Source organism: Arachis ipaensis, chromosome B5 (genome assembly GCF_059453495.1).
Source record: "Arachis ipaensis isolate K30076 ecotype BB chromosome B5, ASM5945349v1, whole genome shotgun sequence".
Classification (NCBI taxonomy): Eukaryota; Viridiplantae; Streptophyta; class Magnoliopsida; order Fabales; family Fabaceae; genus Arachis; species Arachis ipaensis.
Window position 1 is genome coordinate 157,592,879 of NC_142440.1, and position 20,571 is coordinate 157,613,449.

The 20,571-nt window shown below is 29.2% G+C and overlaps 2 protein-coding genes and 1 pseudogene across 3 annotated transcripts; 1 reads left to right on the forward strand and 2 right to left on the reverse strand.

The window, feature by feature from the left end:
- Window positions 1-2,570: 2,570 nt before the first annotated feature.
- On the reverse strand, window positions 2,571-7,179 carry LOC107642216 (uncharacterized). The gene is made up of 3 exons (XM_016345513.3): window positions 6,857-7,179; window positions 3,091-3,155; window positions 2,571-2,719 (listed from the first exon to the last, which is right to left on the reverse strand). The coding sequence occupies exons 1-3, from the start codon at window positions 7,062-7,064 to the stop codon at window positions 2,681-2,683; spliced, it is 312 nt and encodes a 103-aa protein (XP_016200999.1). The 5' UTR covers window positions 7,065-7,179; the 3' UTR covers window positions 2,571-2,680.
- Window positions 7,180-10,179: 3,000 nt separating this feature from the next.
- On the reverse strand, window positions 10,180-13,605 carry LOC107644815 (protein phosphatase inhibitor 2). 2 transcript variants are annotated; one of them, XM_016348741.3, is made up of 5 exons: window positions 13,467-13,605; window positions 12,738-12,808; window positions 11,898-12,010; window positions 10,927-11,115; window positions 10,180-10,610 (listed from the first exon to the last, which is right to left on the reverse strand). In XM_016348741.3, the coding sequence occupies exons 2-5, from the start codon at window positions 12,740-12,742 to the stop codon at window positions 10,372-10,374; spliced, it is 546 nt and encodes a 181-aa protein (XP_016204227.1). In that variant the 5' UTR covers window positions 12,743-12,808; window positions 13,467-13,605; the 3' UTR covers window positions 10,180-10,371. The 2 variants fall into 2 exon arrangements, with proteins under 2 accessions (XP_016204227.1, XP_016204228.1); XM_016348742.3 differs by lacking the exon at window positions 13,467-13,605 and adding an exon at window positions 13,400-13,461.
- A 1,549-nt stretch (window positions 13,606-15,154) lies between these two features.
- Window positions 15,155-16,655, forward strand: LOC148566373 (uncharacterized; annotated as a pseudogene).
- Window positions 16,656-20,571: the final 3,916 nt, after the last annotated feature.

Sequence of the window (20,571 nt, forward strand, 5' to 3'; positions counted from 1 at the left end):
TGTTAAACTATAAAAATATAAATACAAGATAAATAAAAGATTATGTAAAAAGGTTCAAACAAATTTAAAAAAAAAACTTTTGTTTAAAAAAATATGTTAAAAATATAATAATTCATGTATTTTTTATATTAGTTTAAGTTTTTTTTGAAAGTGATATCACGAGCATTTATAATGACTTCAAGTATCTTTTGTATGGGAAATGCTAGTTGTACAATATTAATCAGTCTTTAATCAGATTGAAATAATATTTAATTATTTTTTTAGTGTAACATGTTCCTATTTTGTAGATACATATCTATAATTAAATTTTAATTTAAATTTAAATTTTAAAACACACCCACTTCATTGGTGGTTACGGTGACTTTACTTTACTTTCGTAACTTCACGTAACAGATACAATTTTTTAAATTTCTTATTCTACGGGATATTCACACGCATTAGTGAATCTCAAACCAAAAAGGACGCTGCTAGCTGAATTCTCCATCTCGTCTTCATTGGTAAAGACCATCACCACCTTCCATCTGAAGCACTCTCTCATTTTGCATTGATGAAAGGTATCATTATTTTTCACACATGTGTTTATGTAATTTGTTAAGAAATATCATGTTCAATATTTTTAATTATATTTTAATTTAAACATAAAAACACTGCTGATTTAATTGGAACAAGGTTGATCTTATTTAATTTTATTAATAAAGTTGTTACAAATAAAGTATATAATCAACAATTAATTTAAAATTGTGTTGTTATTTTTCGATTATAATACATCTGATAGTATGATATTTTATACAAAATATTTTTAAAACACATCTAAAATCAGTCAACTTTAATAATACAATATAAATGTTAATAATACAATTATGAATGGTCGAATATAATTATATACATAAACTAAAATATTTTTAATTATAGTTTCTTTTTCAATTGTAACACATCTAAAATATTAAGTTATACAAAATATATTTTTAAAACACATCCAAAATCATAAATCTAGAATTTAAATTTAAACATTAAAAAATAATTGTAACACATCTAAAATTATGAAGTTATACAGAAAATATAAAATCATAAATCTAAAATCTAAATTTAAACATTAAAAAATAATTGTAACACATCTAAAATTATGATGTTATACAGAAAATATTTTTAAAACACATCCAAAATCATAAATCTAAAATTTAAATTTAAACATTAAAAAGACAGCGTTGTAAATGAGCGCCGAAAAGGAGGAAGGCAGCGTTGAGGATGAGCGCGGAAGAGGATGAACGACAGCGGAGGATGACTTCTCGATGTGCACCTCTGAGTTTTCTATGTGCGCCTCTGAATTTTCGACATGGCACAAACGTGACTTCTCTACTTCTTTGAGTGTTTTGTACGAGTTTAATTAATAATTTGATAGTTTAAGATTTATTTTATATTTTTAAAATCAAAATTTTGAATTTTGAATAATTTGATTTTTAGATATGTATTTAAATTATAATATATTAATAATTAAATATATTAAATCTGAAACAAAAATTTAAAATTTAAATTTTAAATTTTAGTTTTTTTAGATTGTATTTTGAATGTGTATTTAATTTTAAAAAGATAATAAATCTATTCATAATTTTTAGTTGTGTTTGTTTTAATTTTTTTTAATTATTATAATAAAAGGCTGAATATTGTACGATTTTTAAAGGATACCTAGTTGAACCGCTTTTGTATATATCTTGTGATTAAAGTGCACTACTCAAACATACACATTATTCTAAATATCTTTGTGACCCATAATAGTGTGTAGCTTTTATATAACAATGAAATAACAATAAACACTCAATCCAATTCAACCATAGCAAACTATATATTAAAAAAAGGTAAGCTTCAATCTCCCAAAACTAATGGCAAGGCCACCACTATATCTTAAATGACACGAATTCAATTGAATTAAAAAAGATCATGAAAATTACGAGCTAGCTAGATAGAGAGACTTTAGACTTTAGAGTTCACAACTTCACATACAAACTTTGACAAAAAGTCAAGTACAAGGAGGGTGAAGGAATCCTTCAAAGCTATGATATAAGACACTGACACGAACACGGGACACGACACGATACAGGATACGTCGACATGCGAATTTTAAAATTTTATATGACACGAAAACACGCATACATATAAAATATAAAGTATTTTTTAGATAAATCGTAATAATATTTTAATATTTTATTAATATTAAAATATAAATTAAATTTTTTATTATTTTTAATGTTTTATTTTAATTATATCAAGTATTTAAAATATTTTTTGTTTTAATAAATAATAATATATGCTATATCTAAATTTATTTTTAAGAATATATGTTAAGAATAAAATTGGACATGCTGACACGTGATGATATTTAGGTGTGTCCAAGTGTGTACAGATGTATCCAGAAAAGAATTTTTTATTTTTTATTAAGACACAGTTAGACACAACAGACACGCGTGTCAAACGATCGATGAGTGTTGTGTCTAAAATGTGTCGAACACACAGACACAATAACTCAACAAAGTGTCCGTGTTTCATAGCTTTAAAAAATTAAACTAATACCAATGAAGAAGGGAACAATAAGAAATTAAAGAAAGTCGGATTGAAGATAAAAACATTAATTCTGTGCTGCCACTTTATCTTTTTGACGATCATCACTAAGATATCACTAACGCAGCTACGCAGCTTCACCTTCGTTTCCAACTTGTGGGACCACCTGTTCACGTTGAAATTACCTATTAGTCCTGCCTTTTTCTCATCATGTTTTGTTTTAGAATACACACTCAAATCTTGTGTGTTATTTATACATAAAAAATTAATTATTTAATTTATTATTTATATAAAATATATGTTGAATTAATATATGTGTATATATATTTTAATTATATTAGATGTATATTAAAATTAGTTATTATATATTATATATAAATATATATAGTTTAATTTATTTTAATATATATTTTATATTTTAAAATATATTATATTCTAATGACTAATTTTAGTATTAAAATAGTATTTTTGTACATGATTAATTTGATCATTAGTTTTTTATATATATAATATTCATTTTAAATAAGCAAAACAAACCTGATCCTCTAATGAATTGAACGACAACGATGATCTCTTTGTTCTTCTGATGATGGCTAGACCCACTGAATTATCCGTCGTATATAAAAAAATAAAATATAGAGATCAAATAAAACAACTACTTTTATGATAAAAGCACATAAGATCTTTTGATGAAAAAAATATGAAAAAGTATAGCTAAATAATATGAATGTCGGATATTCAATTTAATAGGTATACAGATAATTATATTTATTATTTTTAATTGAATAATTATTTCTTTTGATTTGATTTACTCATGTATAATTAATAATGACTGGATGTTCAATTCACTAGATGTGTAGATAATTATCTCAATGTCAATTAAGGTTTATGTGCAAATAGTATAAGGAGCCAAGTGTCCACCAGCTAAGAATTGAACAACTCAATTAATAATAATTAATTTTAAATTATTTTTTTAAATTTAAAATTTGATTAATTGACGTTAATGGCATTTTTGAATCAAAACTTACCCTAATTTATTTTCACTTCCACTCACCATTCACCATACAAAATCACAAATCTTTCGTCCTCGCGCCGCTAGCGTCGCCACAGCACCGTCCTCGTGCGCTATCACCGGTCGTCCTTGCATCCTTTTCCGCCACCTCATCTGCCGTTCGCGCATGAAAGACAGCTACCATCGCGTTTCTACTTCACCCTCCTCGTGTCCCATTGCGACTCCCAATCGCTTGCCTGACGCACCCTTGCCGCTCGCGACTCCCCATCGCTCGCCACTTGCACCCCACAACTCTCTATCCATCGCGACGCAGTTACCACCAGGTCCCCATTGCAACGCGCGATCAACTACTCTGATCCGTGGCGACTCCTTCACTCATCGCAACACGCCACTGCGAGTATCCTCACTGTCCACGTAACGCAGTCCAAGACGTCGTCACTGGCTACCCTGCGACTCTTCTTCTCTTCCTCCTATTTAATTTTGAATGATTTTTTTAACTATTTTTTATGTTTCTTTTTTCTACATTTCGGATGATTCTTTTTATTAGTTTTGGATGATTCTTTTTCTTATGTTTTGTATGTTTTTTTTCTTGGGATTTGAATAATTCTTTATCTTATGTTTTAGTGCTTTTTATTTTTTGGAATTTCGAAAATTTTTTTGTAAAGAAGAAATAGTGTTTGCGTAATAAATGGTAAAAGATGAATTAGAGTAAGAAGAGGCAATTAATAATCATTAATTTTGTATCTTTTAAAAAAAAAATTTAAATAATCACTAATTAATGACAATTAATGTTATTAATTAGTATAGTTAGTATAGAATATAATTTAAAAATATTTGTTGGCTATACCCTTCTTGTTTTCCTAATAAAATTATTTTTTATTTTGTTGGATCAATTTAAAAATTCATTATTCACATTGTTTATAAAAGTCATTGTAACAAAATCTAAAAATATACATATAAATGAAAGAGAATCTTTGCAAGCTCAAGCTCATATCCTAAATGTTTCAAAAGGAAAATGGTACTCAACTAAAATCAGGTTAGAAAGACAAAATATTAGGAAGTTAATATTTTTTTAGAATAATATTATACATACAAATTTTTTATCAATTAATTTGATCTAACGTCAACAATAATAATTATTTTAATTATTCTTACTCACTCATTTACTTAAATTTTATTGTTTAACTTAGTTAAATTAGTTTAAAAAAGACCTTATACATATAACATTTTTCTTATATCAATAATATTAATTAGTCAATATTTTAGATTAATATTTTAATTTTATACTATTAAAATTTAAAATTAATATTTAGTATTTAGTATTAACTAAGTTTTGGGTTAAAATTGATAAATTTTATTAATTATATAATATTATTTCAATAAATATTCAACAAGATGCATAATTAAAAATTTGATTGTTTTAATTAATATCTCTCACCTTCCTATATATCATTTAACTAGTATAAAAAGTGTAATGTGCATCCTAAAAATCAATCACCAAAAATTAATTACTATATATTTATATGTATAATACACATATTACTTAGCTAATTTCCAATGTATATTTATACTTAAACATCGTTAGATGAAATTATCTATTTGGAGATTCTGTTTTTGTTTTGAAATTTGTAGGTGAGAGGAACACTCATAAATTTAAATTCAGACGTTTGTGATTATAATTATTTTAACGGGCCTATCTAAATGTTGGTTGAATGTTACCTCTACATTATTAAGGGTCTATTTGGGAAACTCTAAAAGTAGTTTTTTTTTTACTTTTGACTTATGAAAAGTAGTAGTATTAATGTCTGGTACAATTTTTAAAACCAAATTGCAACTTTTTAAGAAGCTATTTTGGAGCTTATAGAGAAGTTAAAAAAAATGACTTCTCTCATAATACTTCTACTTTTCATTACATTTCTATAAAATAAGCACTTTTATAGTTAAAAATACAAACACAAAATAACTTATTTATAAGTTACTTTTAACATAGTCATTTATTGTTTAAGTTATTTTATCAAAAGGAACTTAATTAAGTTGGTTATCCAAACTGAACCTAAGTATCTAATATATTGTTTCAAAAATACTAATTTATTATGATATACGGACAAAAACACAGAATATCACATGACACATATGCAAATAAATATATAAATTTTAATTTTTTATAAGATACAAAAACACAATATATATATATATATATAAATATAAAATATTTTTTAAATAAATTATAATAATATTTAAATATTTTATTGATATTAAAATATAAATTAATATTTTAATTATTTTTAATTATATAAAATATTTAAAATATTTTTTATTTTAATAAATAATAATATATATTATTTTTAAATTTATTTTAAAAATATAAATTAAAAATAAAATTAAACACGTTGACATACAATAATATTAAAGTGTGTTTAGATATATTTAAAATTAAAAAATATTTTTTTTTGTCAAAACATCATTAAATATAAAAGATAAATATATTAAATAAATATCGAATAAGTATCATATTCAAAATATATTCCACCACACGAATCCAATAAATAAATGATGAGCAAGTATCAACAACTCAGCGAGTGTATGTATAGCTACTTCATTATTCACTTCTTAATTTCCTATGATGTTATAACAAAACAAATATCAAAGATCACTAAATGTATTTTAAAGAACAGGCAAGTCGTTATCACAAATTAAGTAAATGGACACACACTAAATATATATTTAAGATATAATTAACCATTAAAATTAATTATTAAAATAAAATATATATTAAAATATAAAATACATATTAAAATAAACTAAATTATATATATATTTATACACAAATACATAATTTTTAATAAATTTATACCGTCATTTATCATATATTCTTGTTTATAAACTTTTGAAGTGAATAATAATTAAAGGTGGAGAGAAAAAAATAGCATAATTTCAAATGGTCTAATTTTTTCATACTCAATTAAGAAATTGTGGGTTCGAACCTCATATCTTTAGTAAAAAAAAAAAGAAAGAAGAAGAAAGAGAAAGAGAAAAAAAAGCTAAAAGATTGATGCGGATAATAAATATCTAAGGCATATTCCACATGTATTTTTCTTCAGGGTCCCCTTAGTTACATGCTGTTTGGTTCAGGTGCCACACAAAGTCAAAAACCAGCTTCTAGCACACAAGTCAAAAGGCATTAATCGGAAAAAATGCCACAATATGCATCCACCCAAACGCTGTCTTATCAACTCACCCACACTTTAATTTGGTGTAACGGTGGAAGCCTGGATGGTTAGGATCACGTACCTGAGGGTGCATTCTGTTTTGTGGCACAATTGCGGTTGCGGTGGCGGTGGTTGAGGGTGGAATCGAAGGCGTCCGGGAGGTGGCGATCGAGGCGGAGGAAGCGGCGGCGGTTTATGCTGTTTTGGAGCATGGTGCGGACAAAGGAGGCTTCTATGGTGTTGAGGAATTGCATGTGCTTCTCTTCTGTCCAATATGTTGGAGACTCCATGCTCGTGGTTGAAGAGGGTTTCTTGGTTTTGATATGAAGAATAATGAAGAGGATGTAACTAACAAACCACTAGAATAGTGATACAACAAAGTGGGAATTTATTTCAGCCTCCAATGTCCCAATTTTATCCTCTAAGATTATATATATACTAGACCTACTAGGGGGAAAAAAATCTTCACACAAACAAGATTTTCTCTATTTATAATCATCAATAACTTTCTTTTCAATTTTCAATAAATAATAAGGATACTTTTTTTAGAGTGAAAAGTAATTATTTTTATGTGAAGTTAATATTTGAATATCGTTAAATAATGTAATAGATTTGATTAAATTATCATATAATAATTTTTAATTATCTATTTTATTTAAAAATAATTTTTAAAGAGTCTTGTTAGGGAGTCAATAGAATATTTGTACAATGTGTACAATGAGCTATTTATTTGGCCTAATATAAGTTAAAAAATGAACATCCAGATAAAATACTATTAATTTCTCAACCACAATACACCCATACTATTCAGACCATTCGAGTACCAGAGATAATAGATATCTAATATCCTACTTAATTGAACATCCCTATACCCCCATTGTACACATTGTATAGATACTTCATTGGTTCCCTATATTTCTTTATTTTAAAAATTATATATTAAAATATATTATTCTATGAAGAGTGTCAGGAGACCAGCAACTTTTGGTATTTGTAGCCATTAAATAGCCATCAATGATGATTTTAATGGTGTAAAATTAGTGTGAAATTTTATCCAATAATTCACTTTTCCTTACTGATTACGCTGACAAGAATTTAAAAAAGTTGCTGGCCTCCTAAATTTTTTCTTATTCTATAATTCTTTGTATACAACACTTATGTAAACTTACTTTTTAGTTCTTTATATTATGAAAATTAATTATATACAATGAAGACTCTCTTTAGTACTTAGTTTCCTAAACTTCGCTTAAAACACAAATCACCTGGAGGATTGTTTTAACTTTAATTTGTAGTGTATAATTTATAACTTCTTGAAGACGATTAATTAATATATAAAAGAGCTTAAGATACATAATAAATGATAATGTACATAGTAGTTATATTTTCAACTTATACAATTTGTTAATTTTCTAACTTATCATGAATGTGAATGATATAGGCATGACCATGATGAGGCTATAAAATATCTCTGTGATTCATGAATGTGATGCACGGAAGAAGATATTTTGGGGATTAAAGAAGAAAAAAACATAAAAAAAGGAAGTGGTATGAGCTAAGTTCAGATGGCGACCAATGGTTAGTCCAAATCAATCTTGAGACTTGAGAGTGACCTTTTTGCTTCGAAATATGAAACCAACACAAACAGTCAAACATGTCATGTACTACATATATACTTCCCTTTGCATCATCCGGTTCTACTTAAAAGATTTTGAAGTGTCAGTTATTTTTAATCGTTGATCTTAATTATATATATTATTTATATTCTTTATAATTAAGATCAACAATTAAAAATAACTCACCAATATGACGATACATTTAAAAATTTTTTTTTTACTTATTATATATGTATTGAAAATATATCGTATAGATATTTTTTTTTGTTAGAAGTTTTAAATGAGTCAATTTGGTGATTTATTTAAGGGCAAGTTCGCTTTATTTGTAAGTCATTATTTTTTAGTTGGAATCGTTTTTAATAAGTCTAATGAATTAAACGAGTTTGTTTATTTATTCTTTTATTTTATTTTTAAAAAATATTTTGATCAAAAATATTATTTTTAAATCAAAACTTTAAATAAATAATTTTTTTAGTCGATAGATCAAATTTTTAGATTGAATAAAAAAGAATATTATCTAAAAGTGTTTTTTTTTTTTTTGAAAAAATGTAAATATATAATTGATTAATTTAGATACAGTGAGCAATTGAGGGATCATAATGTGTTAGTTTATGGGGTTCAAAGAAAAAATTTTATAATATAAACAACTCATCTTTTAATATTTTTTATTAGATATGGAGTGCTTTAATGTTTGTTACTTATCAAATTTCAATTATTTCTTATATTTTATATTAATTGTTCATCAAATTTAAAAGAATAATTTACTAATCAGATTCTACTTTTTTTTTTAAGATTATAAGAAAAATAAAAGCATAAAATCTGTTAATTTATTTATTATCTCTAATAGCAAGTTGTTTTTAAAAAGCGTTAGATATATAAATAAATTTGTCTTTATTGATCAAATTGCTAAAAGATTGTAGAAGTCTCTAATATGATAACTCACATTCAAATATCTAATAAAAGTGTAAATTAAATTTATTAATACCGATGAAAACAAGAAAAAGATTATAAAAGTTAAATATTTGACAAATCAAAACGAATCTAATAATTGCTTACTCATGTAAGTTGTTGACTTGTTGATTACCATTTTATACACACTAGAAGTAAGAAGAATTAAGCAGGTAAAATAACTCAAATTAAAGTCAAATATGAGTTGCTAAGCTTTGGCCAAACATTGAAGAATATAAAACTTTGAAAAATTTAAAAGCAAAATTGAATAAAAACTAGAAGGCAAGAAGTTAGGAGGAGAGTAGGAGACTAAATGCAAGTAGTCCCCCCTCCATTTTATTCTTAAGTATTGATGATATTAGTCATTAGGTATTTATATTTGTCTATGAATAGAGATTTATATAGGCTCTAATTCTTTAGTGAAGTTTACGAATAATATAAAGTTATGTAGAGAGTTTTTATTTTCTCTATATTCGGAGAGTTTTGGTGTAGGATACTAGTGTTTTTATTTCCTCTATATTATGAGTAATATGTTTATTTCCTCGATAAATAGAGATTTGCATACTTATGTGCAATTGATTTATTCCTCTTTTTTCCCTCTTAATTATTTCTTATATTTAAGTTTGCAAAGCATTTGGAGAATTCATTCTTTCAATTGAGTTTTTCTTTAATAATTTAATCATGATTATATAAGATATGGTTGAAAACATTTTAAGGAGCAGCCAAACAATCAACAGTAACAAGCGTTCTCTATGTGAAGCCATGATTTATTTCACTTTGGTTAGATCATAATGGACACTTTTGTTTATACTTGATACTTCTCAAAAAAACATAGACGAACTACTTATTTTCTGCTTCTGTTAATTCTTTAGAGAGATTTTCATGAAATAACTTATGTACCAACAATAATACAAGAATACAAAAATACAGTACATGATTTAGTGTTATTCATTATTTTAAGCCCACAGATATGATATATGTTAAAAGAAAAAAAGAAAGCTAATAATAACAATGGATTTTGTTTATCAACCAATGTCTAAGAACCATTAGATGAAGGCATTGAAACTTTTTGTTTCCCTTCAATATCTATCTCTTTGACGCCATCACTCAGTGAAGACGATGGTTCAGATTCATACTCTCCTTTACAAAGTACAGAACCATCATCCTCATCCTTTTCTTCTTCTTCTTCAAGAAGCCCCTTCTGCCGCAACTCTCTAACTTTCAGAAATTCGTCATAGTGGGCCTTTCTATGTTCTTTAAACCTTAAGCTCCTCTCTGTTTCAGAAACTAACAAGATGTAAGGGTACTCTTTCAATTCAATACCATGCACATCATTAATCCACTACTACCGTGATGTTTTCTTTAGAAATATTTTGATGGACAAACCCAACTTATGCAATAAAGTAAATATAGTATGATAAATTAGTTATTCAAATATTTGAATTATTGGATAAAAAATCAATCATCAAAACCAAAAGTCCCCTAGAGGAGAAGCACAACAGGACATATGAGCAAATACTATTACGAAATGAAAGAATGACAATCATATGTGATGAAACCACCAAACGAAGGTCGAGTAACAGTATCATACCATCACCATCTTGATCCATTGCTTCTGCCTCATCTTCAGATGACCAACCGCCAGATTGTCCAGCACCTTTCTGGCTACTAGAAGCCATGTCATTCAGAGCACTCCATATTGCTTCAGCATGCACGGTGTGATTATCATTTTCATCACCAATACATGCATCAAAACTTCCTCGTACAGGGGATAGAGAACCTAAAAGATTAGTTTATTTCAGAACAGTTGCTACACATAAATCGTGTTCTAGAACTCCCATTAAGTCATTAACAATGTTAACTTAGGCAGTGTTTGGTTGTTGTCTCAAAAAAATAGAGACATAGACACAAAGACACAAATACACATGAACACAAAGATACACAAAATTTATAACATGTTTGGTGATAATACACAAGACACATGTATTTAATTCAAAAGTCCATTTTATCCCCAAACTAAAACAACTCAAGTGTTAAAGATAAAGGACAATGGTTGAAATTTTAAAAAACAATTAGGGATAGAATTGGAAAAATCTGTGTCTCATGGATTGTGTCTTAGTGTCACAGCTTGAAAGAGATACACTAAATACATGTCTTTTATGTGTATCTGTGTGTAACCGTGTCTTTTAAAATTTTATGTCTCAGCAAACAAACGGTGTACACGTACCACCGTGTCCATGTCTCTGATGGTCATGGACATTAACCAAACGGAGCCTTAATATTTTTTACAAAAAGAAACCGAACTACACCAAAGCCTAAGTAAATGTTTGAAATGAAAATTTTGAAAACTATTAAAAATCCATTAAGAGAACACTAAAAGCAATACTGTAGTTTAAAGCAGTAAAATATCCCTTTCCCCCTTGCTGAAATACAATCAAACTATTATTTGCAAGAATAGGTATATCAATGCATGCATAATTGAATACAAATTACTAGTTAAAAAATTGATGTGAACAAGAAAGCAGCATGAAATATGCACTTTAGATGATCTTCTTTACATACTGTCGTCATCAATCATCGGATGATATGGAGTCTTAGGCTCAGTAATTTTCTGCCTCACAGGTTTGTTTGCCTCAATTTCTCCAATGTTAGCTTCGTCCCATCTTACGCGTCCCCTACAATGTGTAACAAAAATTCATATTTGGAACTTGCAATGTAATGTGCTTGAAAATAAGACATTATATAAATAAAAAACATGGTGATGATGCTTTATAAAGATATATCCTATCAGCGGAGAAATGCAAGAGGGGACTCCATAACAATTTTCATTCTTCTATCGACAATCATGTTCATTAAACAGGCAACGTAATATACCTATAAAATTAGCCGAACCAACAGATTTCCAGTATATCAAAAGGGATCAAATAGGATTTGGAACCATTCCTGTTCCTTTCTTTATTTTGACCTAAGGAGTGTTTGATGTGTACTATCCCCTTTAGTCTTGCATTTGTACACAGTACACACTTTCTGCTGAACAGGTAAACATACCACCAGACCCAGAGAAGGTTATGTTGAAAATATCTTTTGACTAAAAGGGTGTCATTCTTTTCCTTCATAGGCTCTCAATTTAGCATCATGGTTTTGGGAATATTTCCATTGATGGACATATAAAACCCATCTCAACCCTTTCCTTTAAAAGAGTTAATTCCTAAGATGGTCTTAGAAGATGAATTTTCAACTCAAGGGAAGGTATTAACTGTTCAGAAACATCCATAGTAGAATGTAGTGCAAATTACCCGGACAAACAAATTCGTCTAATTTTCTCCTTATATTATAATACAAAATATACAAGAAGCTGGAGCATAAGCAACTAACAAACAGAAAATTACTTGCTTGCATTACCTCATTTTGGAATACAATGATCTCTTCAAACACCAAAATTATTCAAAGCAATCAACAAGTGACCTGATCAGCTGGAGAAAAAACATAACAAGTCATGTGGTAAGCCTTTAAGCCTCAGAACACTACAATTAATAGAAACCAAATAATAAGAAAAGAAAACTCTGAAAATGCTACTCAAAGACGACATTCCAAACAAGTCAAAGATTGTCAAAGCATGAAAGCAACTAGATACACAAACTGATAAAACATAAACTCTGAACTAAGCATTTGAAAGAGAAAGCACACCATGATTGGGAAGAGTAAGGTACTTAACAGTTAACAGTGAAAATTCAAAACCTTGTGGATAATTAGTACTCAATAAACAAAAAGCAATTTTTATTTTCATTACACAGTAAACATTAAGCAACGCGAAAAAAACTGAATCCAAATTGGGCAAATCGAACTACTCCAATTACGTTCTACAGTTCACAACCCACGATTTTGATAAACTTCACAATCAAGCAGAAAAATTCACAAACTAACAAACCCTAAAACTTAATTGACGAAACATTAGGTGATCTAAAACAGCTTAGCATCATTAAATTCTCATCGAATCCGAAAGAGAAAGAGAGACGAGTCCATTGCAAAGAAAAACCCCAAAAACTTCGGTTGAAAACTTTTACCTAGAAAATATAGAATTGAATTTTCTCGGGAAACAAACAACAAAGAAAAATATAGAGTTGTATATACCTGGAAGATGAATTCCGCGTGTTAAAGGAGGAAGCAGGTGCAGTATGCTTAAAGCTTTAAACTTTTCAAGAATGAAGATTCTTCTTCTCCATAGTCTACTCTCTCATATTTCCAGTCCTACCCTTTTCATTTTTTTTTTTACTTTAAAGATAATTTTTAATTAATTATTTAAAATTAGAATTTAGAAATTATATCATGTTTTAGCGGAACCGATATTTATATGATGAGTAATATCTAAATTAGTTGCTAAAAGTTTTTTAATTAGATATATATTTTAATTCTCAATAAATTTTAGTTATTAAATTAATTTTTAAATTTTTATTTTATAATATAAATTAATCTTCACATCAAATTGTTTATCTTTATAAAAGATTGATTTAAATTTTTCTAAAAACTATTATATCTTTATTCAATAACTACAAGTGTTTTATCTAATTTTTTTACAAAAATATTATAAGAAAATATTAAAAACTAATTTACTGTTTAAAATTTGTTGAAAAAAGTAAAGTATTTGACTTGAAAAAATTTTAGAGGCTAAAATGTCATAGAGAACAACATAGGCTTTTTCTAATCATTCTATAATTAAAATTTAAAACTCAAATTTCAGAAAATTTATTGAGGAAAAAGAAAAATAATAGTGTGCGGCCAGTGCGAAAATTGATTTTATTATGGAATCAATATTGGTGCTGGACGGAGTTAGAGAGCTTTACATTTGTATGGTGTCAGTTTAAATGCAAATCGGATCGAGGGACTTGCCAAAGCAAAATCGGACTATGCGAGAACTGCAGCAAAGAACTCAAAGGGTCCGTTTTGATTTAAAAAAATTAAAAAAAAAAGAAAAATCTGAAAACGGAGGGTCCGTTTTCTTTTAAGGAAAAAATTAAAAAAAAAATCTAAAAACGGAGGGCCGTTTTCTTTTAAGGGAAAAATAAAAAAAACAAAAATCTGAAAATGGAGAGTCCGATTTGATTTCAAATATAAAAAAAAAACAAAAACTAATCGGATGGTCCGATTTGTGGTTAATAAAATTTTTAACAAAGAACTCGGACGATCCGGTTTTTTCCTATCCCACACCTGTGTCTAACACTTGTATACACTATAACCAAACACAACTCACACACTCCTCCAATATAAAAAAAAATTAGCCGCGGCCAGTGTGGGATAGGTTTGGTTGATTCTTAATAAAGAGAAATGTTATATCAGTCGGTCCTATATAGAGATGTGAAAAGAACAGTAGTGTTCTATTTATATATATATACACGCATATATTCATTTTCTTACATATGATTCTTAGATTTTAGTTGCATAAGAAAAGAAAACAAGTAATGAATTCGCCTGTCCCTACACATGTTTTTGGCTTTTTGCACATTTTATTACTTTGCTTTAGCTTGAAGATAATCAAAGTGACTTCATTCTAATAATCTTATCTTCCATAGGATAGCATAGCATAGCGTTGAATCAATGAGGGAGAGAGAGATGGGTGGGGAAACAGTGGGCCGAGTAGGACTAGGCAGCTACAGCAACAGAGAAAGGATCCAAGGATTTAGAATTGAGAAGAGTTTTTCTGTCTAGAACAGGAATTTTTTATTGTTTTTGTAGACAGGTTACCAAGGAATATCTCGAAACAAGAATTATTTGAGTTGTTCTCTTGGACGGGAAGGATCAATGATATATACCTTTTAAGGAAGATGAGAAATGGATCTGTTTATCTATTTGTGTTCATCAAGTATACGACGAAAGGAGGGGCTTTGAAGGTAATATCAGATATAAATCACATGCGATTAAGAGGAAAGGAGATCTTTGTGGGGGAGGCTAAGTACAGGAGGGATAATTCTACGGGGAAGAAGGCAAAGGTTGTTGAAGGTCCGAGGAGCATTACGGGTGCTGCGGTGGCTGATCGTGGGAAAGGTCTTGTTCAGGTTGGAAGTCACTTAAAACAACGGAGGCATGCCGATCAAGAGGTGGGTGAGTGTGGGAGAAATTCTGATCAGACCAGGGATCACTTGGAAGGAAGGATTTCGGTGGACAATGCGCAGGGTACCCATACAAAGGAAGTAGAAGTCTTAGTGGCGCAAGATAACCTGCCCTGGCTGCAGAGGAGTATCATTGGGAGTTCAACAGCAGCTATCAATTTCCGTTTGTTGAACGAGACAACTCGTACGAATTAGCCTCACGTAGTTAAAGTTTGTGACATGGGGCCGCACAAAACTTTGTTGATCTTTGATAGCGTTCGTAGTGTGGAAGCGGCCCTGACCTCTTATATGGATAGCCTCTTGCGCTTCTTTCATAGCGTATGCCATTGGGATGAGCATGTGCGATGTGACAGGAGAAGAGTGTGGCTTGCATGCTTCGGGGTTCCGCTACAAGTGTGGTCAGAAGACACGTTCCGTAAGATTAGTGGCCAGTGGGGTGAGGTGGTGACCTGCGATGATGTTACTATATCATCAAAGTCGTTTCGCGCTGGACGTGTGCTGATTGATACGAATAGGTTTGAGGTTATCTAGGAACGGGTCCGCGTGTCGGTAGGAACAAAGGGTTTCGATGTGTTTGTTTCGGAGGTAGGAAGCGATGTGCCTGGCTTAGCGGGTTATGTGATGAAGGATGCCTTCGACGAAAATCATGGTCTTGTCATGGGAGCTGATTATGGAACTGCGGACAAATTCAGGGACCGTAGTGGTTATCGAAGCCGCATGCAGCGACTGGGCGGGGGATGCAGAGCCGGAGTTGTGGGCTCCGGCGGCGAGGGAGGAAGTACCGCAAAAAGGTAGAGTTGTAATTAGTCCTGAAGACTTGAATGAGTAGAGTAACGGTTTTTTGGATTCTAAAATGGCAAGAGCAAACATTAAGGAATTCAATTCCAGGGAGAGAAAGGATGATACTGCAGGATCCCCAGCTGATAGTGCGGAGGCTAATTCGGAAAGGACGATATCTTGGGACTATGTTAGATATGGTATGGTCGCTGAAGATGATCTTACCAGTAAAGCTAGGAGTGGGTTGGGTACCAAGGAGCCCAATAACAAGCACACTAGCATTGGGAGCCTTTGTTTGTTACCAAAGACTAATGAAGTGCGGCTGGGCTTGCAACATAAAGGCCCACACGCTACTTCCTACTCTGGATCCGGGATGGAGCGGGTTAGTAGGGTTCTGCCGCGGATGCCGTGTAGCAGGCAAAGTTCCAGCTCCATATGATTCGGTTGTGTACAGCTTCCAGCTCGGTTGACGAAGCGGGGTGGGGAAACAACTCTGGCAGCGTGGCTGAGGCGAGTAAGTGGAGGTTTGGTGACGGGCAGAGCCGAAGGGCATTGTTATTAAAACCGGACCGTATAAGGCAACGAACCGGTGCGAACCAGTCAAATTCAAAGTGAACCAGTCAAAATCAATAAGATCGGTTCGACCGAACTGCTTGAGTTTCAAAATTTCTCCAAAATGTGAAAGATGGGGTTTGAACCCCCCTGATCAAGGAGAAAAGTGATACTTACAACCACCAGACTGTTACGCTTGTTATTAATATATATGCAAATTTATATATATATATATATATATATATCTTTCAGGAAATAATTTATTTTTATTTAATTTATTTTAATTTTAGTTATAAACTCATTCATTCTTAAATTAATTATATTTTAATTTAACAATAATTATAAACCCACTTACTTTTTTTTATAATTATATAATATCTATTAATATTATTTTCCAATAAATACTTATAGTATATAATAGTATAATAGATATAAACTAATTAATAAATTATTAAAATTCAAAAATAATAGTTATTTTAATATAAAAATAAAATAAAAATATTTATGATAGAGTAAAATTAACAAAATACTTATTGTTCCTGTTTTATATTGTTTTAGAATAGCTAGATATTTTTAAAATGTTAGTAAAATTTTGTATTTTAAATTTTTGACTATGTTATGTTTTTTATTTACATAGGATCGGGTCAATCGGTTCAACCAATGACCCACCGGTTGAACCAATGACCCAGTGATCCAGTGATCTGACTGGTTCGATCACCGGTTCGGTCCTGACAACTATGCTAAAGGGGGACCTGGTCCAGAGCCTGGTTGTAATGGTGACGTTGCTGTAAGGCTAGAGGAAGAACAGGGTTGTGATGCGATCGGGTGTGGAATGAGGCTGAGTAAGGAAGGGGAAGTCGCAAGTTGCAAACATGGTTGCCAGGGACACACGTGCTCGTCGAAGGGTAAAGTAAACGAAGTCCCAGGTGCAGCGGCGATACAAGGAACAGTGGTAGCGCCAGAGCTAGTTAAAGATGACGCTGGTTCAGAGGACTTGGAAAAGGCCAGTGGTGTTGATGAAAGTGACACTGAAACTGAAACGTCAAAAAATATGTGGGAAAAGGAAATGCAAGAAAACAGAGAGGCTTGAGAGCTCGCAATGGAGTCTGGAGCGGTGCAGTACGATGAGGAAGATGACATTATGGCGATACTTCAAGCACAGAATGAGGCGATAGCACTGAAGAAAAAACAAGCTAAGCAGAGGGAGAAGGCTAGAAGAATTTGACCAAAAAATCGAAAAAAGATGTGTATAAATGCGGTAAAATGATCTGTAGCTCTCGGAATGTTAGGAGGTTAGCGAGAGTTGAAAAATTGAGTATGATAAAGAACTTTAGGAGAAAATTTAAACTGAACATGCTAGGATTGATAGAGACGAAGAAGGCAAATTTGACCAATTTCAAAGTAGTCCAACTTTGGAAAAATGATGCAGTTTGATGGGAGTTTGTAGGGGTGGAAAGTGTGTTAGGTGGCCTGCTATTGATGTGGGATGAAACAGTCTTTAAGATGCATAACTGCTATAAAGGAGTTAGATGCTTATGTGTGGATGGGGTGTTGTCAAAAAATAACTTCCGTTGTGCTTCTGTCTAGTATATGGGGCGTATGCAAAGGAAGAAAAGCTTGTTGTGTGGGAAGAGTTGCTTCTTATCTGGGTTATATCAAGAAAAAAAAATTGGTGTAAGGATTCAATTAAAAAGAAAAAAAAGTATAGGGACCTAATTAAAACTTTCGCAAAATTATAGAGATCAACAAAGTAATTAAACTTAATTTTATCATACATAAATTTTACTATTTTAATTTAAAAATAATTAATTTATAATTTTATTATTTTAGTAATTTATTCACTTTAAAAGATCTTAATCCTATATATAACTAGAGTGAAATGACAGATAAATTATTTATACTATATAATATATTTTAATAAGTAATATGTTATTTAAAAATTAATTATATAATATGTAAATTAATTTTAATTTTAAAGTGTATGTTTTGTATTAACAATATTTTTGAGAACATTTATTTGACAACTAGTATATCATAATCATTTCATATAATTATTCAACTAAATGTAATGCAAATTGATTTTTTTTTTTACCAAAAATAAAGAGACTCGAATCCGCAATTTTTAGATGAGTATAGAAAGACTTTGACATTTAAGCTATATAACTCATTGAAATTTAGTTTATTGAAAAAAATTATAAATAATATAACAGACTATACATATATTTATACACAAATTATAGGATAATTAATTTGATGACTGGTATAAAAAATATAACAATTTTAAACGAGGTTATGATATCTCCAAATGAATAAATTAGATTAAAAGTTAGATTTAGCGACAATTAATAAGATAGGAAGTATGAATTTCATAAACTTCCAAAAATAATTTGATCAGAACCAATAATTCAAAAAAAAAAAAAAACATTATGAGCAGTTTTAACACTATTTCAAATAGAATATAACTTTTATTTTTTTTTCTATTTGATTAGATTATCAAAATATTCAGCTGTTTGTTTAACGCTCCACCTTATTATTGTGTTAAGTTCTCTTTACTTAAAAAAAAAAAAAGAAAATCTTATCTTCCAACTTTTGGTTCTAACTTACTGCGGAAAAGTTAACATATGTACTATGTCATTAATTATTTTGGAAATTATACTTTGTGATGCATATGTGATATTAATGATATACGTGCAGCAATAAACTCTAGAACAAATACTAATTAACTATGAATCTATGATATGAAATTTTTTCTTTGTGCTCCATTTCCAAAAAGTTTCTATGTTTATATCACAAATTGACATACCAACAGCACCTCACTCATGATCCTTAAAAGTGTAATAGCCCGTGTCATGCACGTGATAAGATTGAAATTATAATTTTAAATTATTTTATTAAGATTAATTTGAATTATAATAATTTGATTAATAAAAATGTAAAATATTATGTATTATTTATTTTTTTTAATTTAGTATTAAATGTATTAAGTCTAAAATAATTATTAATTAGTTTTAGTAATTTACTTTTTTTAATAAATCAAACATATATACTCAATGTATAAATAACCTAATAATACTTAGACTCACCAACAATTTTTTATATGTTGTTTTATTGTCAAGTAAGAACATATCAAAATCAGCTCAAAATAAATAATAAATTATTAGAGAATTCTAATGCACAAAATTCTCTAATAAACAATAAATAATTTAAACCTACTAAAAAATAACTCAACACTTTTCTTTGATACCTGCAAAATATATACATGAAATAATATTATATCAATGTTAGTATACAGTTTTACAATCATCGACCATATTTACTATACTGACTCCTTAAAAGTTATTATACATACGTGTGCAGTCGAAAGATAAATTACTGGACTTTATTTTATTTTTCTAAATTACTATAATTATACATTATTCATTAAATGCTACTTGTAATATAATTGTAATATTGGAATATAATTATAATAAAGATATTTTTCTAAAATAAATTTAGAAGAGAGAATAGTGCTTTTATTTTAGAGGGAAAACGAATTCATGAGAAATTGACACTTCACTTTTATTAGTTGATAATGTATTAAATATTGATTTTATATAATTATAATAAAGATATTTTCCTAAATTAGTATAATCATACATTATTCGTTAAATGTTAATTGTACTATAATTATAATAAAGATATTTTTCTAAAATAATTTTAGAAGAGAAAATAGTGATTTCATTTTAGAGGAAAAATGAATTCATGAGAAATTGACACCTCACTTTTATTAGTTGGAGGAAAAATCTAGTTTTAGTATATTTCTT